Below are 24,771 nucleotides of genomic sequence, written 5' to 3'. Positions count from 1 at the left end.
AGAGATGGCCATCTGTCGTCAGCTCTGGGCCAGACAAAAAATAATGGAATGGCAGCTTGCTTACAACAGCGCTGCTGGAGGAGGAAGCGGGGCCTAGAATGGAGAGGTGGTGCTCCCTTTTTTAATAGTGAAGTGCAGCCATCGATATGAACATCAAGAAATTAATGGATGGAGAATTTTTGAAAACTGAGCTAGTGGGGAGTAGTAGAAACTATTCAGATGCAAATAAAGTGTTTGCTACTTACCGCAATTACCCTGGCTGCCCTGATTCTGGTCACATTAACCACTTGATTCTTGGACGTCTCACTACCAGGACACACGGTGGAGCAGTCAGGGCCAGACTTAGAAATGGGTGACCCAGGTTGTGCCTCCAAGCGTGCACACACAGATTAGACATTTGTCGGGACAAAATGGGTAATTGAAAATGCTTTTAGTCCAAATGAGTTCCTTGTGACAATCACACTTACCTTTTTGCATGCTTGTTAATTTCTAGATGTAGTTTCATTAAAGGCAAAATAAAATGACCACACCTTATGATGCATTGTAATAGCTTCAAACTTTCCCTATAGCCTAGAAAATCCCTAGCATTCATGGCAGGGGCAGATATATAGTAAGGTAACAGTCACACCAAGGTTAGATTACCTATGCCCCATTTTTGCGTCTGACCTGATTAACTTTCTGCCTTCACTGGTAAGGCCAATCAATCCTGATTGAATTATCCAATATTAACAGCTGAAAGTGATCAAAACTAATGGTGAAAACACAGCACCAATCAATAAATCAATGCAAATGATTTGGTTCCTGGAGATCCGATCAAATAAAAGAGATAGATCAATTTAACCACTGAGCAAATTAAGTGGAAGTTGCCCTGGTACCAGTTTGCTTCCAAAGCCCCACAGGCCCACAAAGCAAAGAAATGAAGCGATGTATGTAATGGGCCAGTTCCAGAATCATGCACTCATTTGACACAATTTATACTCGCAAACCGTGGTGTCTTCCTGATACGTTTAAGGGCTGACAGAGGCTCTGGGTGTTAAAGAACTGTCGCACCAAGGGGTGCAGGCCAGAATAGCAGGAAGGGGAGGAGTGTTGCATCTTCACAGACTGTCCTCCCAAGGGGTCATGTCCAGACAGAGTAGGGGCAAATCTCCATCTGGGGCTGCAAAAGAACGCCCTCCGAGAGTGGGCAAGGCAGGTTGGGATTGTGGCTTTTATGGTTTGAATGGGGATAATGACAAAAACTTTCATGTCTGTGAGAAATAAAAACTAACCACTTGAAATATACAGGGAAGCTGTGAGGAGATGGGCTTGGCGGTCAGAACAGCTTTACAAGTGTTCTATTCAGATTTGCTGCAAACTGCTTCCAGCCTCCCTGTTTACGGAGAGATTTTAGGCTCAGGTGGAGGAAAACTTGGCTACAACCTGAATAAAGTTTTCTTCAGTCCAACCCAGTTTCCACCTTGCTATTTATGAATAGGCAATGAAGGAAAAACAAAACAAAACAAAATTCCCTTTTCTTGGACTTAATTGGAGGGAGTGGGCACAGGGCTTTGAAATAGGACTCCCGGAAGCCAGCTTGTACATATATGTGTGCAGTCATATGCTAAGAAGGTAAAACAAGACCTACAGGATGTGTGGCAATTGTGAGTAAAGAGGATATGCCTAAGAATAACTCAAAGCAGGACTGAAAATCCTGCCAGAGAACTAGGAAACCTGAGGAAGTTTCTGATCTCTAGGAGAGAGATTTTATTTCCAGGAAATGGCCAATCTTGATTTTGCTTTCTTGGGTCAGCACTAGGAATGTAGGATGCCAGGGAAGCACTGTTCAATGATGGTCTGATGTCTTCCTTACCACCCCAAGGAAGGTACCTCCCAGGACTTTCGGGCTGGAGAGTACAACGCCCTCTGCTGGAATCCTTCGAACAATAAATAGATTAGATACCATCTCACATAAGAATGATTTATCTTTATCATATCTTGGAAAGTTGACTGTAAACGTATGTTGAATTATTTTTGGTATCTCACAGCATGAGTGGCATCATGGTACGTGTAAGATATGGAATTATGTATTGCTCTCTCCCAACCTAATAACATCACTGGGCCTAGTGTACTTATTGACAAAGACTCCGAAATGCCCCAATACACATAATTTAATACTCTGAAGCACATAATTGCAGCAGCTGTGCTGAAATGTCAACTGAGAACCAGGTAGCAAGGGACCCAGAGAGGCATGTTTCAATACCATGCTGTTGCCTTGTGTGCTCCTTCTCAGACACAGCAATTCATTTTCCTCTCAGAAATGTGACCATAAAACTCAAGCACTAGTAACACTGTGGCATGAAAGATATGCATCAAAATCAGGTGACAAGCTGGGAAAGCAACTTGAGGGCAAATCACACCCTGCAGGGGCGTTCCCCGCCCACATGCCAGGCGACTGCTGTATTCTCCGTGTGCACACACTGCCTTTGCTACACAGGAGTCGAAGCTCAGCTAGGCCAATCTGTTTTTTCATGCTGCAAGAACTTCCCCTACCTCCACTAACCCCTCCCTGATGGCCGACTCCCTCAGAGTGCAGAGGGACAGGCAGACTCTTACACTGTCTCTCAGTTGCAGCTGTTCCAGAGCGGTGCCCAGAAGAATTGCAGTGAGAAAAGGGGCCCATTTGACAGGTTCCTAAAATGCTCACCACTGCACAAACCACTTTGGATACAAATGTGCATCGAAGAGTATCGCTCTCGACCACATCATGCCCTCTTAAGGCAGCAGCCCTATATTCTGCCTTGAAGATTTATTTTACTACATCATTTATATGTGCGTGTGTGCACACGTCCAGCAACTCCACGTGCACACATTTATATGGGCCTTGTGAAGTCCAGAAGAGGACATCAAATTTCCTGAAGTGGGAGCTATATATATATAGGTAGTTGTGAGCTACCTGACATGGGTGCTGAGAACCAAACTCAAGTCCTCTTACAAGAGCAGTAACAACCTGTAACAGTGGAACCAGATCTCCAGCCCCATAAATTCTGCTTTAAAAAACCCTGCAGTCCATTAGGGAAACATGTGAAACCCCGAACACATCCATTTATTTTCCAAATAACATAAAGTTCTATTTGTTGAAATAATGGGCTTTTATTCCCAAATACCTTTCCCTTCCTGCCACATGCCTTTTCTAATATATCAGGTTTCCCCACAAAAGTCTGTGCGTGTGGGTGGACGTGAGCGCTCCTGGAAAACGCAAAGGTGATTTCCCAGGAAGAATGAAGCACTCTATATCTTTATCTTCAGACTCTGGGTCAGCAAGATTACAGGGTTGACTGAAGATGAGGGCTGCACACTAACACACAGTGTGTGCTCCTTTGTCCCACATGGAGTATTTCACAGAAAGACACAGTGACAACTGAAGATCCCCACAGACTAGAACTGCATGCTCAATCCTCTGAAGAGGGACAGCATAAGAGGGATTTCTTAAATTTGTATTGGTTTTGTATGCAATTTAAGTGAAAGTACACACCCCACATATCTATGTACTTATATACATACATATCTATATAACTGCATTCTCACACAAAAACATGATAACTTGCCAGGTGGTGGCGGCGAACACCTTTAATCACAGTACTCGGGAGGCAGAAACAGGCAGATCTCTGTGAGTTTGAGGCACGTTTCAGGACAGGCACCAAAGCTACAGAGAAACCCTGTCTCAAAAATCCAACCAACCAACCAAACAAACAAACAAACAAAAAAACCCATGATAACTATCCTTAACATTGCTTCCCCTGTAAGTCTAATATATCCACACATACACACAACAATATATACATGTATAAGCACATACATGGAGGTAAATTTTATATCCAACAAGGAAATGGCTGTCCATAAAGCTGCTTTCATGTTTTAACTGTGAAATAGTAAAGGCAGCCACAAGAGCATTCCTACGCCATCAGAGGCTGTTCCTTAGTGGTGCGTCTGAGCAGTTTAGAATGTTTATTCTATGCTTACCCCATTATTCTGACCCTGAAGTAAGAGGCAGATAATTTGAATGCTTTAAGATAGCTAATATAATTGCAGTTCTTGGAGATTTAATTTCATATACTCCTGTGCAATGTCCCTTCTAAACTTTAATGGTATGAAAAAGTAGATGAGTTCAAGTGGCTTAAAATACATTTTTTAACATATCAAGGTACAAAGGATAGTGGATGATAAATTCTGCTATTTTTGTGACAGTATTTTCTACTGTCATCTTAATTTCGGTTCAATTCTCCTTCATCCTAGCAAACAAAAGAACTCTCTTTTCTATTTATTTTCTATACAGAAAATTAACTGATATTTTAAAAAACACATAAACTTCACTTTCTAAGGTACTATGGATACTGAAAGAATAGGTACACAGACTTCTTGGGTCAAAACGTAACTGTGAAGGTACTGTGAAAGCCAGAAAAAGTCAACTTTTGATGCATTTTCCGCCAGTGTTGCTGAAACGGGAGCCACTGCTATTACTGAGCATTTTAGAAAACAGACCTTTAGATATTCCCATGGCTGGGTTACAGTTTTCCAAAGTAATGAATATGGAGTCAGTATTTCATCTCAGCTTCGCAACAGTTATCCTCAGTAGCCATCAGAGCTGTTCTTATTTAAGAAGTGGTGGCCACAGAGGTTGAGTGTTGGTACAGATGTCAAGACAAGCATGCATGTTCCACAGCTCTGGCTCACATCCCAGTTAGAGTGAATGAGTCAGATGTGTCTAAGAGAGCTCTGACTTCATGAGGCCACAGAGATTCAGGGCAGCAGAGAGAGCAGTGCATTCTAGAATGTCTACCTCTAGCTTGGTCACCTAGATGCTCGTGAGTTGTCTGAAAGATCAAAACTATTTCATTACAGCATTTGACATTATTTGTGTAAACACCCTCCTTACCTCAAGAGGCTACAACCTGGAAGTTACGGGAATTAATGGACTACAATAGATGGATTCCCCACATAAACCAAAACTCTTTAAGGCTCTTCAAGAACTTCAAGGCTTCCCAGGATCAGAGAGGTAGAGAAAAACATTGAAAGAAAGTGAAGACCACATGCTCCAGGAAGCCTCTCGCATTGGAAAGATTTGTCTAACTAAGTCTGATCTGTTGGGTCACAGGTCTCTACCATCACAGTGCTGAGCTCTCTGTGAAAGACACCGAAAATGTGCCAGCTTGGAATGTGACCACAAAATACCAAACTAAAAGTCTGGTGCAAGCATTTAGATGTTGGATGGGTTTCAGTCCCTATGCAATGTCTACAACTTTGATCCTAAGCTGATACTTTATTCTATTTCAAATTTGACATGCTAATCAACAGAAGAATTGAGTGTTTTCATCTTTACAAAGGCATAAAGACCGTGCCTCATATGATTTCCTCCTTAACACATGTTGCAATTTAACCAGTATTTTTCCCCACGAAGGAAGGTAATGTTATTTTAGTCTGATACAAGTACAACTTGGACTATTTTCTATACTTATTGGCGGACATACGTGATGGGATCCAGCACTTCGAAATAACAAAATGTTAAATAGCAACTTTAGTTTTCCTTCACAGCCAATGGTGTAATTCAGTGGCTTCATTTATCTCCTAAATGTCATCTAACTTAGTTGCTTAGAATAATAACAGAGTAGAAAAACTGCAGATTCTCTATTCTGATCTATGGCTCCTCTAAGTCTTGCACCACCAAACCCCCTCCCCTCCCCAGGGCATAAAGATACCCTAGAGGTAGCAGGAGGCATGTAGGTAAGAGCAGGCTATCTCTGAGTTACTTAGTCTTGGCTCCGGGTGCAGAATCCAAACACACCCATTGCAAGCCAATGAGTAGTGTCAGTGATATTCATAATCTATGAGTTCAAGTGCAGCCCCACTTTTCCCATAGGAAAAGCAAGATTTAGGGAAATTCCTCATGGGGATAGTCCAGATCTGACTCCTTTTTTCTTTTCCTTTTTCCCTTTAGGAAACAAAAGGCAATGAAAGAGTCACGCTCCTCTTTGAAGTGACAATTCTGGAATAGAATCCAGGTTTCTCTGTCTTAGTTTCTCTTCCATTTTTTGGTTTTCTTGAGATAGAGTGTCTTTGTGACCTCATATTTCCTGTTTGTGGGGCTGGCCTTGAACTTGTGATCCTGAGATTGCTGGCACGTGTCATCACGCTCTCTGAATCTTGTTTTCCTTCCCCTACTTTTCCGTGATGCCAGGGTTAACCCAATGCCTTGTGCAGGACAGCAATTACTCCACTGTTGAGCAACATCTGCAGCCCCTGGACTTGATTCTTATTTTTAGCTACTATTCCTGAGAGTCACCCAAGAAACCAAACATGCACGTTTTATACCTTATATTTATACCTATAATTCTATTTTTGCCTGATAAGAACCTGTGAGTATAATGTTTGTTCTTTTTCTTTGTATCTGAGGTTCAGGGAAGTCACGGACCAAGATCAGTCACATTTCTAGTAAAGGGTACCTCAAAGGCCCAAGCCAACACCTTGGGGTGCTCAGATTTCAACCCAAAAGCTGTGGTTTCAGCAGTAATTACTCAGTTGCCCAATGTGGAACAAATACATCCTGGACAAAACAAGAATATAATTTCTTTCATTATTCCCCACCCTGTCCTTGCTTTTCCAGTGTTCAGCCTCTGGACAACAATGACTGGACATCCATCCAGCATGACTCCCAGTGGGAAGACAGCATGAATAAAACAAGACTTGGGAGAATGAACTCCGGCAAGTGTGCTGAATGATCCCGCAGTCCGGTCCACCCGACCCCACGTCCTTCACGCTGGGTCAGAAGGTCCAATTATAGGCCTCTTCTTGCCTTTTTTTTTTTTAATGATTGACAGCAGCCAGAGGCAAAATTATTTTGGTGTCTATTAATCTGGTCTCTAATTTTCTTTTTGCCTCCAAAAACACAAAAGCATTTTAGAAGCCCAGAGTAAGAGAGATTCTGAACCCACAGTTAAAATGCCCTGAGAGAGTAACAAGTGGGTTCAGTTCCAGCTTTCTCAGGAGGCCATTACCTGCAGCTCTGTCTGGAAGAAAAACTTCTGTGGACACTGCGTGCAGTCATAGATCTTGTCCTCTTGTCCATGGGCAGAGAATATATGCTGCTGCAACTTGTTGGCCTGGACAAACACTGAAATAACAAAGAGAACGGAGGTGGGTGACTGTTAGCTTGCTGTGTTCTGAGCTGATGACCCACCATGCACGGGTAGGAGGGAGAATGCCCGCACACCTCCTGGGCAGGACTAGCTCCTGACATTTGGGGAGAGCAGGAACACAGTTGCTCATGGCTGGGTCTCTGGCCTTTGTCAGGATGCGCTCCACCCAGCACCCAATTCAAGCCAAAGACTCGAAAGCAATGCTTTAAGGAAGCCCTGCTCCCCTATAAATCTTTGAAAACAAAAGCCGAGAACTGTCAAATACACAGCTCTGTCTCATAAGAAATGACTCCAACTTTGCAGCAACCTATAGGTTAAGAAATCATGGCTGCCCAAACCCTGTTTATTGCATTTGCCTAAAGTTACAGCTAGCAAACAGTTCTCCATTTAAATGTGTTAATGCTAAAAATCATATCCCCCAGCTACTCTGGGGCACTGTCTATAAATGTGCAGCAGAACGGCAGGTAAATTCTCTTTGGATACTTTAAGATCAACTCAGCCTACACACGGAATGCAAGGGTTTCAATAATATAAACATGTTCAATTTTAATGACTACAAAACAAGGCCCTAAGACTGTGTAACAGTTTACCTAGGAGACATACTATTAATAATTAAATTGTATATGCCAGAGGCGCTGTTTGGGTTGGCAGAGCTGACTTCTGATGGATGCCTGGTGCACTGTGACCTAAAAAAGTTTGCATCTACAATATTAATCTGTATAGGCATGGAAAGGATTTATTAAAGATGCTGCCATTTGACTTTGACTCCACTCTGATCATTAAAATTATTCTAATTGCCAGACAACCTATAATATTACAGTATTGTTCTTGTGAGTCATACATTTTAATCACATTTCTCATTACCTGAAAAACACCTCTCAGCTTTCCTTTCACACCTAACATGCTTTATATCGGAAGGAAGGTTTTCTTTTTCCTGTTATTTCCAGATGACTTCAAGATACAATAAAACAATCACATCTGTCTGTACAGAAACACAGGCTGTTCTTGATGCAGTTTGTTTCCTTAGTTAGCTCAAAAACAACAACAACAACAACAGCAACAAAAATGGGAATTTTATCCAGGTTTGTAACTTATGCCCAAATAGCTCCTTATGTTTTATGAGGCTCCAGCTACAACATGAAAGAACTATTTCATTATAACATTTCATTGTGGAGACTTGATCCAGTATTCTTCGATGAAGCCTTACTAGGTACCTGGACAAAGGACCTGGATTCTTGATTCTTTGTATCTTATGATTCATATTCATAGTGAGAGTGTAACAGTAGCTCTAATAAAATAAAAACATTGGAAGAGTAAACAAAAGAAATAGAAAGGTTAACAGGTGCAGTGGGAGCATGAAGGCCCTTGTTAAAGGCACAGTCATCAACATACTTAAGGCGTGACTAGCAAGGGGTGTGAATGGGCGTGGCCACGTTTTTATGTTTTGTTACAGAACATAAATCTATAGATTGGATTCAGGGAAGGTAAATAATCAATGCCTGTGATTTTGCTCTGCAATCAAAGAAGTTACTTTTGAGGGCAAGATATTTATAGCTCTGTGTCTACATATGCATTTTTCCTAATAGTGGACTTGGCCACCCAGTCCCAGACACATGCAAAATAATCACTGAGGAGTTTTAAAGTAGACCTGACCTTCTTGGGGGCAGGAGTAGAAATATGTGATCATACTTCAGCTTTCATGGGCTCCCAATAATAAATTCTGATTTTGTGTGTGTGTGTGTGTGTGTGTGTGTAAGAGAGAGAGAGAGAGAGAGAGATCTCTGACAACTGTGCCATTGTAACATCGAATAATGGTTTCATAAAATTGTATAGTTCTATCAACATTTAAAATACAATCTCACAAGAAATAATCATCTCACTTAATGTGTTTACTAGTTCAAAGAAGCCTGGAAGTATTTCAGTTACACACACACATACCGCTTTTTATGAAGATGGTATAAAACTCTCCAGGTTGAGGTCACATACATGTGGAACACCAGGACCACAATTTTAGTTGAACATCGAGTGACTGAAAAGCAGTCTGGCCTTGGTAACCTTTTAACATCACGAGGAAGCAGAGTGAACCCAACGTGGACGTCATTTTCCAAGTGGAAAAGTGTAAACTTGGGCGAGAACTTGAAATGCCATTTGTTCATCCTGACAGTTAACCTTCCCACCCGGCTCAGTCTCTAAAGCAGACTGCAATCAATAATGCTAATCAGCAGAAATCAAACATCTTCCCCCAAATTGAACTGGAGTGGCTCTGTAAAAGGCCAAGCAGTGGGAAGTACGGTTGGGAGGAAGGACGCGGTGGGGTCAGAGCACACACAGGCTGATTTTACTTTAGGAAGTGTCTTACCTGTGAAACAGACAGGGCACTTGAAGGTGCCTCCCATCCCTTCGAAGCTGTGCTCTATCAGGTGGCACTGAAGTTTGGCAGGGGAGTCGAAGGTCTGGCTGCAGAGTTTGCACTCATGATTCAGTCCTTCATCTGTGGAGAAGACAGGACAGAAAAGGTGAAACCGTGTGTCGACGACAGACCAAGGATGCCTCTCACTGCAAGCTCCCGCTCCCACCAAACATAAATATGGAGTTGTGTAGCTATACCACCCAGAATATACCTGACCCCTAAGCATAGGGCAATAGGTACACTTTCTGGCCATCTTACTTTATTATTGAGTTAATAGCAACTTAAAACATTTAAAATTGAAAAACCAATAATCAGAAATCATATTTTACCTTGAGACTTTTAGTGTATTGATAACAAGGTTTCTACTCTAATGATTAGGATTTCATGAGTTCTAGATATTTCCAAAGGTCTAAACAATGGAAGGGATAGAAAAGTGGAATGGCTTCTTGCCCCCCTGCTTTGCCCAGAAGACCGTAAAGCTGCTTCTGCCCCTGACCACAGGTTTTCTTGGTCTTTCTCTAGCACAGACTTCTGCTGCTACAAGATGCTCTGGCAATTCTGAAAGATTAATTCGTACGGTGCTTTCTCAGCGCTCGCTTCTCTGCTTTGCATTCCTAGACCATCATATTCAACCCCAGGTCACTGATCCCTTAACTTTGCTTGACAGTCTCGGTCTTGCCCCTGGCTCCTACCTGTCTACCTGCCTCGTTCCCACTTTTCTGTGATCCAGGCTCACTTCTGACAAGTTCTAGATCATTGGCTATCACAAGATGGCAGAAGAAAGATTCTGATTGGCTGATAATTGCCAAATTAATAGTTCATAGTCTAGCTAGACAGCAATCCCCTCACTAAAGCTAACAACTTGGTGAATGACACAGCTTACTGCATTTCCTGAGCTGCAAACATGTCTGCAAATACAGATCACTAAGCCTCACAACCACTCACGAGGAGTGCTGTTGTTATACCCATTCAACAGAGGAGAAAGCCATGACCCTGAGAATGGACAGTTGTTCTCTGGGTCAGAGGGGCTATAACTAAAGGAGTCATTGGGTTGGCCTCAGGGTTCATGACCTAGATATGCTATGACATAACATACACCCGCTATCCTCAGGATGATCCCCTAGGAGAGCCAGCTTACACCTTTTCTACGTCACACGCTGATCTTCTGTTTGCAAAAGTTAGAGATACTCCTAAGATCTCTGTGAGACACGCTAAGACCAGGCGTGTTAGCTATCTTTACAAGCTGGGAGCAGCAAATCTCAACTCCAAAGGCATTTCCTCAATTCAAAAGCAAATTCCTACATAGGTGCTTCACCAGTTGGGATCTGATAATACGAAGGTTCAATTACAAAGTGTATTATTAGCTAACTAGGAGCAAAATTGCTCTATTTGTATTCCTAATCTTTTTTCTCACTTAGGTGTGAGTCTTCCGAAAGGAGGACAGGCATTTGTACAGGAGACAGCAAAGCACTAATTAAGCCCCCAGTACAACACACATTTCACAGGAGACAGAGCCCACTCTGGATCTGGGTGGCACAGCAAACTCCTTGATTATAATTATGTGTAAGGAGAAGTCTAATTGTGCCGACTGACACGACAAAGGGTTACACGAAAAGCTTCAGGGATTATAGAAGATCAATTGTTCTTTTTTTTTTTTTTAAGTCTGTTCTTTTCTCTTAAATCCTAAAGTCACCAGAAATTTCCCAGATTCATTAGGAGACATAAGAAACACTATTTATGCAGAGAATTGGATTACCTGAAATATGTCAATTTTTAAAATTTCCTAAATATTGTATAACTTTATTTTGAATAGTAAGAAGATACTAAATAGTTTTAATTTCAAAACACCATCTAAAAATTTTGTTTGCTTTTCCACACTGTGCTCAATAAATGCAAACAAGAAAAATAGCAATTAATATACTTTCTCTTTCCCTATTTTTTGTTTTGAGAACCAAGGTATAGCCAGGTGTAGCTGTGGACACAGTTTTTCTGAGTTCTTGGGTTATCAGACTGTTAAGTCACATGGCCAATATTGCTGATGTCTTTCCTTGGGGACAGTGGCTGACTGCTATATGTACATCAACAGAATTATTTAACTTAAGAGGCTTTTTAATGTGACACTCTCTTTTTTGATTACACACACTTTGTATGTAAAACAATAAGAAAATTGAATAAGATATGCTAGTATGAGTGTAAGGAAAATGTCCTCACCCATTCTCCCCGTTTCCAGCTCAGAGTAAAGCAGTACCCCCAAAGTTAAATAATTTAAATTTAGTCAAATGAATCAAGAATGGTGACAGCCATGGAGTTACTTATGCATTATTAGCAAGACTTATTTTTCAAAGATTCTACCCTTTGTTTGTGGGATACCAATCATACCATATCATATCAAGCATTTTTCAGAGCTATTTTTATAGTTTTAAAGCACAATACAATATTGAAAAAACAATACAAGTATAATTATTTTCTATTTGTAGGTTAAACAGTGAGATTCCCCACCCCCATAAATGCATCTCCAAGTCATTTGAGCAAGAGAGAAAGACATCTCAACTGTTATCCAGCTAATAGTAAGCCTGAAAGGACGTTCTAGCTGACAGTGGGAACCCTGGCCATCCTCTCCTCTGCTCCTTCCCTGAGTTCTTCCCATCCTCGCTCAGAGCATTAGCACAGGGTCGTGACAAAAGGGTCGTGGACAAGATAGCTTTCTCAGCTGTCACTGTGACAGAGAGCCTGCAGAAGCAGCTTCAGGGAGGACCACGGTTTTAGGGGAGCACAGTTGACCATGGAGAAGACACAGCAGCTGGAGCTCCAGCTGTTTTGTGGAGTTTGTTCCATGTGCTTGCTCTGTTTTTGGGGAATCAGGAAGTAGAGGATCTGGCTGGAGGCAGAGCATATGGTAACGATAACCCCAGGATGAAATCCTCAGTGTCCTGTTGTAATATGAGCGGCGGGGCTGCGTCCCGGGCACCCAGCCGCCCACATGGCTAGCTTTACCTGAAATAACAACACACAAATTGTGTTCTTCTAAACACTGCTTGGCCCATTAGTTCCAGCCTCTTATTGGCTAGCTCTTACATATTGATCTAACCCATTTCTAATATTCTGTGTAGCACCATGAGCTGGCTTATCAGGAAAGATCTTAACCTGTGTCTGTCTGGAGTGGGAGAATCATGGCGACTCCTGACTCAGCTTCTTTTTCCCAGCATTTTCTTCTGTTTACTCCACCCACCTAAGGTTTGGCCTATCAAATGGGCTAAGGCAGTTTTCTTTATTAGTTAACCAATGAAAGCAACAGATAAAATACAAAAACCACCTCCATCAGTGTCCTGTTTCTCATAGCTAGGCTCTGTTTTCTCAAGTCTCCACAATCTTCCCAAATAGGGTCCAGTAGCTGAGAAGCAAGAATTCTGACATAAAAGAGCCCAGGGGCACCCAAGCATCTATATCTACTGTTGGCTAAACCCTTTGTTTCCCTTCTAACTGAGGAGGGACAGCCATAAGAGAATGCCAACACAACTTGATAAGGAGAATCTCAAAAGTCGCTTCATCCAGAGACCCTGCTGAATCTGCCCTCATGAACTGTTTCCCCCCTTTGTGGTCTGCAGCAGTGTCTCACTGTTAAAGAACTGAAAGCCCACACCATGGAGAACTACATCTGCACTAAAGGCCATTTCCTTGCTCACGGTTCTATCAACACCTCCAATTTCAATTTCAAGTGGGATCTGCCCGGAAACCAGAACTTGCACCTTGCTTCCTCTTTTTTAAAGGTGCCAAAGAGCTTAAAAATTCAATCAAAATCACCATTTTTCCTCCCTGGAAAGGTAGCAGCTGACAGTAATTGGATAATACAGTCTGACTCATTTATTAAAAAGAGATTCAGAGTCAATTGACTTAATAACCATTACAATATTTCATTAAGGCTATAATAGGCTAGCACAGCCCTTTTTTAAACATGAAGAGTTGTAGGTGGGATCTTTGGATGAAACTTCTAGATGCTTCCATCCCATGATTTCTGCTTATCTACAGTCACCAGACTTTCTAAAATGAGTGTACTTTATCTCTGCATGTTACTCTGAATCAGGGAGGGAAGAAGGAGGAGGAGAGGGGAGGGAGAGATCTTTCCTTGCTCTGCTAATAAAGACTGATTGCAACATTGGAATCTTTGTAGCTAAAAGGTTGATGGGAAATGAACAATATGAAGGAGTAGAGAAAATCACAAGTGTTGCTCATTAGGACTGGAAGTGTTCTGGTCACATAAACATGAAAATAGAAGTCAGTGCAAGGAAAGGGAGAATAAAACCACAGAGTGCAAATCCACCAGCCAAAGAAGAGTTCATTCTAAGCCTGGGTCACTTCCGAATGCACACAGCATCCCCAAATCGTGTACTCTGGCAGTTGTGAGGGTACCCAGTGACATGGATAAAAGGTCAGTGTGGCCTTCTCCTTACTGAGCACATACTAGAGGCTGATGAATAGCTGTCCTGGTTTCCACTGCAAGGGGGGACTAAGGACGCTTCAGTGTAATTGAGAAATAATGTCATACATACAGAAACCGGAGTTAAGACAATTATTTTCATTTGCTAATCTTTATGTAAGTATGGACATAAATGTAAACAGGAATCAAGTCTACACGAGAGTTTGACACTCATGTAAATATTTACTCCCGTGTTAAATGTTTCAGGGAAGGAGTCTGCATATGTAATTGGTGTGTAACCTCATTGCCTGAGAGACGTGATGGATTATGACGAACTTTGTGTTCACAGGGAACACTCGTTCTGTCTCAACCTGAGCTAGCTCGTTCTTTCTCTGTCCACTGTCAACTCAGGATCCACAGGACTGGAGGGCGGCTGCACTCTGCAAAGAGTCAACAGTCACCACTTAGATGCCCAAGTCGAGGCCACCAAGTTGAACACAAGCTTTAGACAATGGCAATCCTCTCAGCAGCCTACAGACAATGTGTCCCACGCTTATACCCTTTTCCCTCAATAAAGAACAAAAAACCAGAGGAGGTACAAGCAAATGTTCAGGAGGTAAGCTACATGCAGTTATCTTAGAAATCACTGGCTGCCCCTCCTACATCATTACATCAACACCAGGGCCATTAGTGGGTACAATTTTAATGGTTTATAAGAAGAACCCCTTCTATTTACCCTTGAGAATGACTGGAAGGGTCCTCCCAGACTCTGCTCCAGAAATCTATAAGCCGAAGCCCACCCCCGCCCCACACCATGTGACAGGGGCCATCCTTAAAAAGCTCTGATCTGACAGGGAGTGAACTCTACCCTCAGAATCCAAGCAGAGGAACCAGATTCCCTGCAGCTGTAATTTGTACGCCAGTTGAAGGTGTACCACTCTATGCTTACACACACATATATATTTTAAACCCAAGAACTATGCCCTGGACCAATTCCCAACACCCACTCCTGACCCTGCCATGCTTTGCTTTGCTTCTTCCCTGAGTTAATTTCCAAGCACACATTTATAAGCCAGGGGCCTGAGGACTAACAAAGCAAAGGCATACGTGACAAACCCAGCCCTCGGCTACACTGGCTCACCCTGGAAACCAGGGCTAGAAAAATAGGCAGCCTGCCCTGCAATTTGCCACGCACACAGCCATCCCATTCTTTCTCAGGTCCGCGGCACTCTGGCCACGGTAATTTGTTGCGTTACACACGATACATATTTCACAACCCTAACATAAACACACCAAGGCGCTAATTTGGCAATGGAGAACACAACTAGGCTGCAAAGTCCGCCAGTAGATTAGTCATTAAGCCCCCGAGTAAGGCAGAATTGGAGAGAACTAAACAGTGTAGGACCCCCGCCCCCTCACACCAGCGAGAAAGTTCTGGTCTTATTTATTCTCTGAAAGAATTTAACACGAAGATGAAATTGCCTGAAGACTGACAGGTACTTTCTGAAAGCTTCCTCATTGGCAATATTTGGTTCTGTCAGGCTTCTTAAACACTGAGAGGGACGTGAGATATTAAGGTTAAGACATTTTACAATACAAAGGAAAGAGCCCTGAGAATGTGAGCAACCAACCAGTCACCCAGATGGTGACCCTCTATGCACAAGTGCCTAAGTCCCACCACCTGACAGAAAGCCAAACCCTATCTATGCAAACCTTGTGCCCGAGCTACAACAGTATTCTGAGACTGCGAGGTGCAAGCCTCCATGTAACCCAGGTCCTGGTGATTTTTTTTTCCTGCCAATAGTCTAAAAGTTGCCATGTTTTTGGACTTTCTCTGCAGAGCCACTGGTACTGACACTGCTGTTTCCGGTCTTGAACTTCTCATTATCAGCAGGACGGGAGCAGGAAATGATTCAGCTGGGGTAGGCTGCATAGTACCCAGCAGATTTTAAAGAGCCCAGGGGCTGCCTAGAGCCCCACAAACATCAGCAGCTTGGAAACCAGCAGGGGGTCCAGGTGGGCAGGGGTGGGACAGGCAGGCAGGGGGATTTTAGATGCTATGAGACGGAGTACCGTCCAATGTCTTGGCTGTTATCACTGGCCCTGTGAATGAATGCCTATTAGAATACGCTCATGGAGCAGGAAAACATTGGAATGTTGTTTAAACGATAGACAATAAAGCACTGAAAAGGTGGCTTTCCTCTGGCCCCGAGGACTCAGCAACCCTGTTTGGCACAAGTGGGGGCTGGGGCAAGCACACCGACTAAGATAAGTCTTCAGTCTGACCGATGCTCTGGCACCTTTAGTGATGTCTTTTCCTTTTAATGAGTCTAAACACGCACCTCACAGCTTAAGGCTCGGTGAAAACATACGGTGATGCCAAACAGACTTAAAAGGAGAGACCTTCGCTCTTAAGTGCTTTATTAAACAACAGAAGTTACCAGGAGAAGCTCCTGTGAAACTTTGTGGGAGCCCCAACCCAAGAGAAAGCACTTTTAAGCAAACAAATAAGATAATACATATTTCTTAGTAAGAATGGGGCTGGGAGAAGGCTCAGTGTCTGCTTCAGGGACACGAGGACCTGAGTTCATTCCCCACAGCCCAGGTTTGAAGTCAGGCACGAGGGCTGGAGAGGTGGCTCCGTGCTTAGGAGTCTTTACTGCTCTTGCAGAGGATCTGAGTTCAGTTTCTAGTACCCATGTCCTGAGGATGACAATGGGCTGCAACCTGATCTCCAGGGAGACCTGACCCTTCAGATCTCAGTCATGCACCTGAACTCTCGTGGACACCACACACATGGGGGGAGGGGAGGACACTTAAAAATTCTTTAAAAAACATTGTTTATGGTAGCATGTACTTTTAACCCCAGAGCTAAGGAGGTAGAGACAGGTAGACTCTTGGAGCTCACCAGCCAGCTAGCCTAGAGTAATCAGACAGCCCCAGGTACCACTGGTCCCCTCACACATGTGCATTTACCTGCTAACCCCACCCACACATACACACAGAAAACTAACATCAGTGCAAACCAAGTGCAAGGGTGGGAGTGGAGCGAAGAAGTTAGGCTTCAAAGGAGCTTGCTAGGTCTGCATAGAAACTTATTTCCTGCTACAGAAGGTGGGTGAGTCTCCACCATGAGAAAAGGCATCCATTTTCCACTGAGAAGATACTGGAAGGGACTTCTTTGTTGCTTCTCCTTCCCTTAGAATACTTCTCTGATCTCCTCTCCCTCTTTCTTTCTCTCTCTTTCAACTACACAAGGCCAAGTTCAAAACCATGACTTGCATTTTGCGTAGTGTGTTCTGTGTGATCAGAAATACGGTCTTCATCACTCAATTACGCACTTCACCTTCCTAGCAGAGTTGAATGGCAGGCAGCCCAGGGCATCTTCAAACCAAGGCGGCTCTGGGTGCTGTTGCATTATTCACCAGTTTATACAATACTGCAAGATGCAGGACGGTAAGAGGATGCCGCAACCCAGAACAGCACATGGATCATACACAGAGTACACACAGGGTACATGAGTCGCACATAAACAGAACTTTTCTGTCACAGGTCACGGAGACATCTCTGAACTGTATGCCATGATATACAAGTAGGCGTTCTTTCTTTCTTGATGTGTATTTGTATGGGCATTATGGGCATGTGTGTTTCTGTGTGCATGAGTGCAGGTGTACACCTGTGCCTCTGTGTGCACTTGTGTTTGTTTGTGTGTGTGGAAGCCAGGGGTCACCCTTGGGTTCCTTAGGAACTTCATGCACCTTGCTTTTTGAGACAGGGTCTTTGACTAACTGAAAGCTTTCTGAGTAGAGGTGGTTGGCCTGCTAGTCCCAGAGATCTGTTTCACCTTTCTAGCCCTGAAGTCATAGGGGTGTGCCATCATGCCTGGTAAAACACATGTTCTAGGGATGAGGTTATAAGGGTGTGCCACCATGCCTGTATGTTCTAGGGATGAGGTTATAAGGGTGTGCCACCATGCCTGTATGTTCTAGGGATGAGGTTATAAGGGTGTGTCATCATGCCTGGTAAAACACATGTTCCAGAGATACGGTTATAAGGGTGTGCCACCACGCCAGGCAAAACACACGTGTTCTAGAGACTGAACTTAGGTCCCCATGCTTACAAGATACACAGTTCACTATCTCCCAGGCTCTAAACAAGCTTTTTTTTTAACAGTTGATATTTTTATGACAAGGCTCCATTCTTTTAATTACTTAAAACAGTCATACATATTTATCATGCACTTAGCTCACAGATTCTCTTGTTTCACATTAAATACCTAACTTTTAAAGTCTTCGCATGTTGGTCTTCTTATACTGGCAGCAGCACAGGTAAATTTACCTTCAAGCACTGAACTCAAGCAAAGCAAAACAAAAAACAACAAGAAAAAAAGGAAGGAAGGAAGCAAGAAAACAACCCAAACATACATTGGTAAAATCGGAAGAGGATAGTTCATGCAGCATTAACTAATTGCAACCTGCCGGATGTTAAATGGTGGGGAAACATGTTTGAGAGTAAGAGGTGCAGCGATCAACACTACCCACATGGTGGTGGGCCAGCCATGGGAACTGTGGACTAGACACGGGCCGCATTAGGAATGTTTCTGCAGTGCAGGATTGAGTTTTCGACAAGGATCAGGGCCTTTGCTTTTCTTTCTTAAAAAAAAAAAAAATCTTCTGCTGTTTGGCATAAAGCCACTAGCTATGTGGAAAAAGTCTCCAAACACTGAAAAGCTGTTTATCTTTGCTAGAAAGCACAATCTGCTACTGCTGATGATAAAAAAAAAGAAAGAAAAAAGCTGCAAAAGAAATACAAATCAGACAGACAGAGATGGAGTAAGGTTGAACAGCTTCTGTGATGTTATCCGCAGGTCTAGGAATAAAGACAGTCGGTCATTCTTAAAACGAAATCTTCACCATTTTAAACTATGTTTATGTGTGTGCATCTGTGGTAGGTGAACATGAGAACAGGCGCTAGCTGAAGCAGAACAGGTGAATGTTCATGAATATCATGGAGGAACTGGAAACCAAATTCTGGTCCTCTCTGGAATAGTAGTACATGCTTTTAACTGCTAAGCCATCTCCCCAGTGCCAAAGACTGAATTACTCTTACTTTGATGTGAATGTTTGTTTTCCTGCAAGCATGTATGTACACCACATGTATGCCTTATCCATGGAGGTCAGAAGAAGGGGGCAGATCCGCTGGAATGGAAGTTACAGACAGTTGTAAGCCACCATATTGCTACTAAAAACCTTTGCAAGAGCAGTAAGTGCTCTTAACTGCTGAGCCATGTCTCCAGTCTCTACTTCATTTTTAAAGCTAATCATCCTTGTACGACTATTTCATAAGAAACTATCTGGTTGATTATTTATGCAGAGATGAAATCTTTGGCTTACTATGGTGTTTAGAATCTACATTTATCCCAAACCACAAATTGTGTCTGTGACGGCACTTGCAGACAGAAGTTGTGTGTGGGGTCCTCTCTGACGCCCAAGGATTCAGCTTCTTTCTACTTGCAGGCAATGTTAGGAAGCCAAGAAGCAGCAAATGTAAAAACTCACAATCCTATATGCATCCTTTTATCTTTTCCTGGTGTGACCTCAGGAACTTGGCCTTGAAACACAGAAGAAGGTAATGGTGCCATAAACGCAGTAAGATTTCTAGAAACAGTTTATTGGAAATGTGAAACTTGCATTCTCCTAATCAGAGGATGCCACCCCTCAGAGAAAATTTCCTCTACGTTATTAAAGTGATATACTGCGGTACTGGTTAGAGCTCCATAACCTTTAAATTGCCTGGCTGTAATTAAGGCCACTAGTTTTATTTAGGAAGGTTCAAGGAGGCTCAATTTAAGTTAGCTTAACTAGTGTGAATTTAATGTCATGCCGTCAGAAGGCAGAGGGGCACACTGGTCTGGCTGTTCCACGGCACAGGCAGCTGTGAGGTAGTGTATCCTAAATTATGTTCAGATTTCAAGAAGCTGCAACTGTCAAAAAGTAACAAGATGTGGGTAAACCCACAGCCTGAGGTTAGCACTGTAATCCATCCATCCATCCATCCATCCATCCATCCATCCATCCATCCATCCATCTGACTGAAAATTCTAAGCACATATGATCTCTGACTGTCTGTTATTTTTAAGGGGGTCATGCCCACTTTCTCAGAAAGGTAGGGGATCAAGATAATATCCAACCAGCACCAGTAATTTAAATTGAGATGCATACGTAACAAAGTCGTGAAAGCAGGAGTGTTATGACCAGGAACTCTTGAGAGGGAAAATTTACAGGGAGGGACATGGGGAGAAGACAGGACAAAGAGCAGAGTGCTAAGAACACAGCCGCTCCCCTGAGAGGCAGGTCACCAAGGACTAATGCAACAGAGCTAAACAAAACAAAAGAGAGAAAACGAAAGCAACAACAGAGACAGAGCAAAGAAAAATGCTGCCAGCCCAGATGAGAAGTGCGGCAGACAGAAAGACTGGGCCCATGTTCCAAATCTCCTGGATGCAAGCACACAACATTCATCTCTGGGCAGAATGCTTGCACATTTTTTTGTAGCTCCAACAGCAATAATGATGAATGAATTTCTTTACAGCCAAGTGGCTCAAGCAGCCGACTACACCACCACTATATAATTAATAACAATAAGCAATTAAAGAGAACAGCAGGTTACAACAAGGAGATGTCAAAATATATTAGCAAAGGAAAATACTGCAGACACACATTTAAAAGAAAACCCAGTGTGCAGTACGGAAATCCACACAGCACCTTCTTGCAGGCTATGTCTTGGATGAAGTTTCTATACTTGAGATTAACGGTGGGTGACACACAGCTACTCTAAAGTGACTACACCTTTCCAAAACCAAGAAATGTTCCCAGTGCTCAGAGAAATCAGAAATGCAATGTGGCACAAGGCAGGTGGCTGGACACTCTTTGCCATCATCCACTCACTAAGATATATTCTAATAAATACTTCACAATAGAGTAGCTGTTGGTTCAAGTACTCTGAGAGACTCTAGGACATTTTGCTTTTTAAAATGTAAAATATTGGTGAATCAGTAAATTAGGAAAGTATTGGAGAATAAGAGAATAAGTAAACGCATCTACTCAGCTAAACTGGAAATTTCAAGGTTGGAAGGGGACTTGAGGACAAGGTAAGTGTGGACTTGTCTAAGTGAAGAGAGTGACTGAAACAAGATACAACGACCAGGATACCCCTGACAGGGTGTGCGATAGTTAGGACCAACAACATCCCTCAACCCAGGGTTCCAGCACATCCCTCAACCCAGTGTTTCCAACACATCTCTCAACCCAGTGTTTCCAACACATCTCTCAAACCAGGGTTCCAGCACATCCCTCAACCCAGTGTTTCCAATACATCCCTCAACCCAGGGTTCCAGCACATCCCTCAACCCAGGGTTCCAGCATAGCACATCCCTCAACCCAGGGTTCCAGCACATCCCTCAACCCAGGGTTCCAGCACATCCCTCAACCCAGGGTTCCAGCACATCCCTCAACCCAGTGTTTCCAACACATCTCTCAACCCAGGGTTCCAACACATCTCTCAGCCCAGGGTTCCAAAACATCCTTCAACCCAGGGTTCCAATGGTCCACCAAACCTTTACTTTAGCTGGAAAGATGGCTCATTGGAGAAAGTGCTTACAACATAAGCTTAGGGCCTGAGTCTGTATTTTTAACATCTATTTTAAAACCAGGCCCAGTACTAGGAATGGGGATGTGGGATGGTAAAGAGAAAGATGACCCCAGAGGCTAGCAAGCTTCAGGTTCAGGGAAGAGACCCTGTCTCAAGAAAACTAAAGTGGAGAACGATCGGGGAAGGTCTAGCATCAACCTCTGCCTTTCCTATCTGTATAGATGGGTTTATGCATCTGCATACAATGTGTATGTGTACATGTGTATACAACACACACACACACAAACACACACAATCTCTCCTGTTTAAATACAGAAGTTTGCATTGTTAATCAAAGTTATTGTTTTCTCATTGTTGTGCATGAAGCTGTTGGCATTTCTATGCCATGTGGCCCCTCTGCCCAGACTAATCAAGGGTTGAATTTATTCACTCCACCTCAAGCCCCTTGTCCTAAACAACCCTGTCTCCAAGCTCCTTCACCCCCCCATTAGAAAGCATGTGAAGCCTGCTGGATAACCAAAAATTTTGGAAATGGAGAGAGATTTAGATTCCCCCCCATCTTCAGATTCTCCAATTTGATCTGATCTATCAATCTGAAAAAAGGAAATATTTCTGATTTTACAAGCTTGTGAATTAGCTGGCTGAACTCTGATGTTTTCTTAATGGCAGCAAACCAATGATGAAGTTAAACTGTCACCAGAATCTTGTGAAAGCCTAGCTTCAGGGCCAACAAAGACTAACTTCATTTGTCTATACCGACCTATACTTCCTGAAGTACTTGGGTCATTCTAAATTGAGGAACCCCATAAAAGCTAAGCTTGAGGGCTTCTATATAGAATTAGAATTATTCAGAAACAAAGACCAACCTCATTTGTCTATTCCAACCTATACTTCCTTAAGTACTTGGTCATCGTAAATTGAGCATTTGGGCAAATACCAATCATATATGTATTTTTTTAAAAGCACACAGCTTACTTCTCTATGGAACATTGATGACTGTAGTATGCTCCTAGCCTGCTCTTCTCTCTTGGGCATCATTGCTGATGCATCCGCATATCTAGACTCTCCATGCTGAAGCCAAGATGTTACTGGCATACCAATGACTCACACTAATTTCTGTTTCCTTCTGCTGTTTGCCATCAGTCAAGAATGATGTAAATGATAGAGCTTGTTTGCTGGTGATGATGGCAAGAGAGAAAGGAGGGAGGGAAAGAGGAAGGAACAAAGGAAGAAGGAAAAGAGGAGATTCATGGCACAAAGACTTTCACTTCCTTCCTATTTCCTTTGAAGAATAATGAAAGAATAAATACCTTTATGGAGTTTCTTAGGTCAAAAACTGATGGAGGAAGGTCATTGGTTAAATAATAAAGAAACTGCCTAGGCCCATTTATAGGCCAGCCCTTAGGTGGGTGGAGTAAACAGACAGAATGCTGGGAGAAAGAAGCCGAGTGAGTCGCCATGATTCTCCCACTCCAGACAGACGCAGGTTAAGATCCTCCCTGGTAAGCCAGCTCGTGGTACTACACAGAATATTAGAAATGGGTTAGATCAATATGTAAGAGCTAGCCAATAAGAGGCTGGAGCTAATGGGCCAGGCAGTGATTAAAAGAATACAGTTTCCGTGTAATTATTTCGGGGCTTAAGCTAGCCATGCGGGCGGCCAGGTGCTGGGGACGCAGCCCCGCCGCTAGTATTACAACAGAGTGGCACCCAACGTGCTAATGAACTCCATGTAAAACCTGAGAGGGCTTGAAAAGGAGAGAGAATTTAAGACAGCTTTTTGCTGTTTCTGGGTTGCGTGCCACAAAGAAATTGTCCTGACTCAGCAGCAGGAAAAAACTGGCTGTTTTAAAATGCCGGCTTTCTGGGCTATGCCGCCATCGCGATCTCTGTCTGGCTCCTGCGGGAGAAAGAGTCTTTGAATGGAGCATTTGGAGTAAACTGCTACGGCTTGCTTGATGGCAATGTGGACTACTGTGTGCCTGGAACTCTGAGTGGTTCAGGGGCACCAAAGGCTCAGAGGCACATGCAGCTCCACCATGCTACTGGTGCAATGTGCAAGGATCAGAGGCACAAGCGGCTCCGCCATGTTGGACTGGGCGGGGCAAGCAAGCAATACCTGTTTTTGTTAGCGATTTAAAAGCACAAAACAAAGTGCTCCTGGATAGTAAAAAAATTACAGATTCACAATAGAACTGATTCAGACACTGTTGGATGAATGTACGTAGGCTTGAGAGAGAGAAAAATATATATATAAAGAATAAAGTTAATGTTTTAAAAAAAGGGTAAAGTCTTTAAAGAGACAGAATACAGATAGTTATAGATTAAAAGAAATAAAGAAAAATAAGCCACGTAAAAATGGAAAATTCACAGAGAGTCTGGATTCTTTGTATTATTGTGTTTTCTTTAAAATTTTTGACTGTAAAGGAGCTAAGTGCAGAGAGACATTTCATTATATGGGCTGCCAAGCTAAACCAGAATGGATATAAGGGTATTATGATTTCAGAATATGGGTCTAAGGATATGATGCTTTGGAGAGGGTCTTCTTTTGTTTTCACAGAGGATGAGACTCTGTGGATTGCGTCTATCCCGATATGGTATGATAGACCACGCCCTCCTGAAAGGTTGCTGTGAACACCTTCAAAAAATTACTTCACTCAACTGCCGACTGAGATGACCCTGACACACAGGTTACACCATGAAAGATCTGAATACAGCGCCCCCATTCACCAGGAAGCAGTTTGGAGAGAAAAACTGCGCCCATGTTCCCAAATATTGTTTATAAATGTTCTTTTACATTTAAAGGGGGATATGATATAGATATGAATAATTTGCATTGGTATAGATTTTTAAGGTCAATTTTGTTATATGTATATGTATTTCTGATCTTGATTAAGGTATTGTGATTGTGTAGCTCATTTAAAAATGTAATGTATAATTAGGAAATATAGGTTGCTAATGGATAATCATAAATAATAGTCAAGTTTGTAGTCACGTTAGTTAGATTTTCTAGATATATAGAGATATATTTTAATTAGGCATTCTTCATATCTTTCAAAGACTACAGAACATGGCATTTAATGTTTTAATAACTTAGGGCTTTTCATGACAATGAGACACGTCTG

The 24,771-nt window shown here is 42.6% G+C and overlaps 1 protein-coding gene across 3 annotated transcripts in view; it reads right to left on the bottom strand.

The window, feature by feature from the left end:
* Znf521 (zinc finger protein 521) overlaps window positions 1–24,771 on the bottom strand; it is a 298,511-nt gene that overhangs the window by 19,955 nt on the left and 253,785 nt on the right. For all 3 annotated transcript variants that reach the window (XM_057789090.1, XM_057789088.1, XM_057789089.1), the window contains 2 exons: window positions 9,532–9,663; window positions 7,032–7,147 (listed from right to left, as the gene is read on the bottom strand). In XM_057789090.1, the coding sequence (XP_057645073.1) occupies window positions 7,032–7,147; window positions 9,532–9,663 (248 nt within the window). The remainder of the gene's footprint in view (window positions 1–7,031; window positions 7,148–9,531; window positions 9,664–24,771) is intronic.

Source organism: Chionomys nivalis, chromosome 14 (genome assembly GCF_950005125.1).
Source record: "Chionomys nivalis chromosome 14, mChiNiv1.1, whole genome shotgun sequence".
NCBI lineage: Eukaryota > Metazoa > Chordata > Mammalia > Rodentia > Cricetidae > Chionomys > Chionomys nivalis.
The sequence above is the reverse complement of the archived record's forward strand: the minus strand, read 5'-3'. Positions and strand labels throughout refer to the sequence as shown.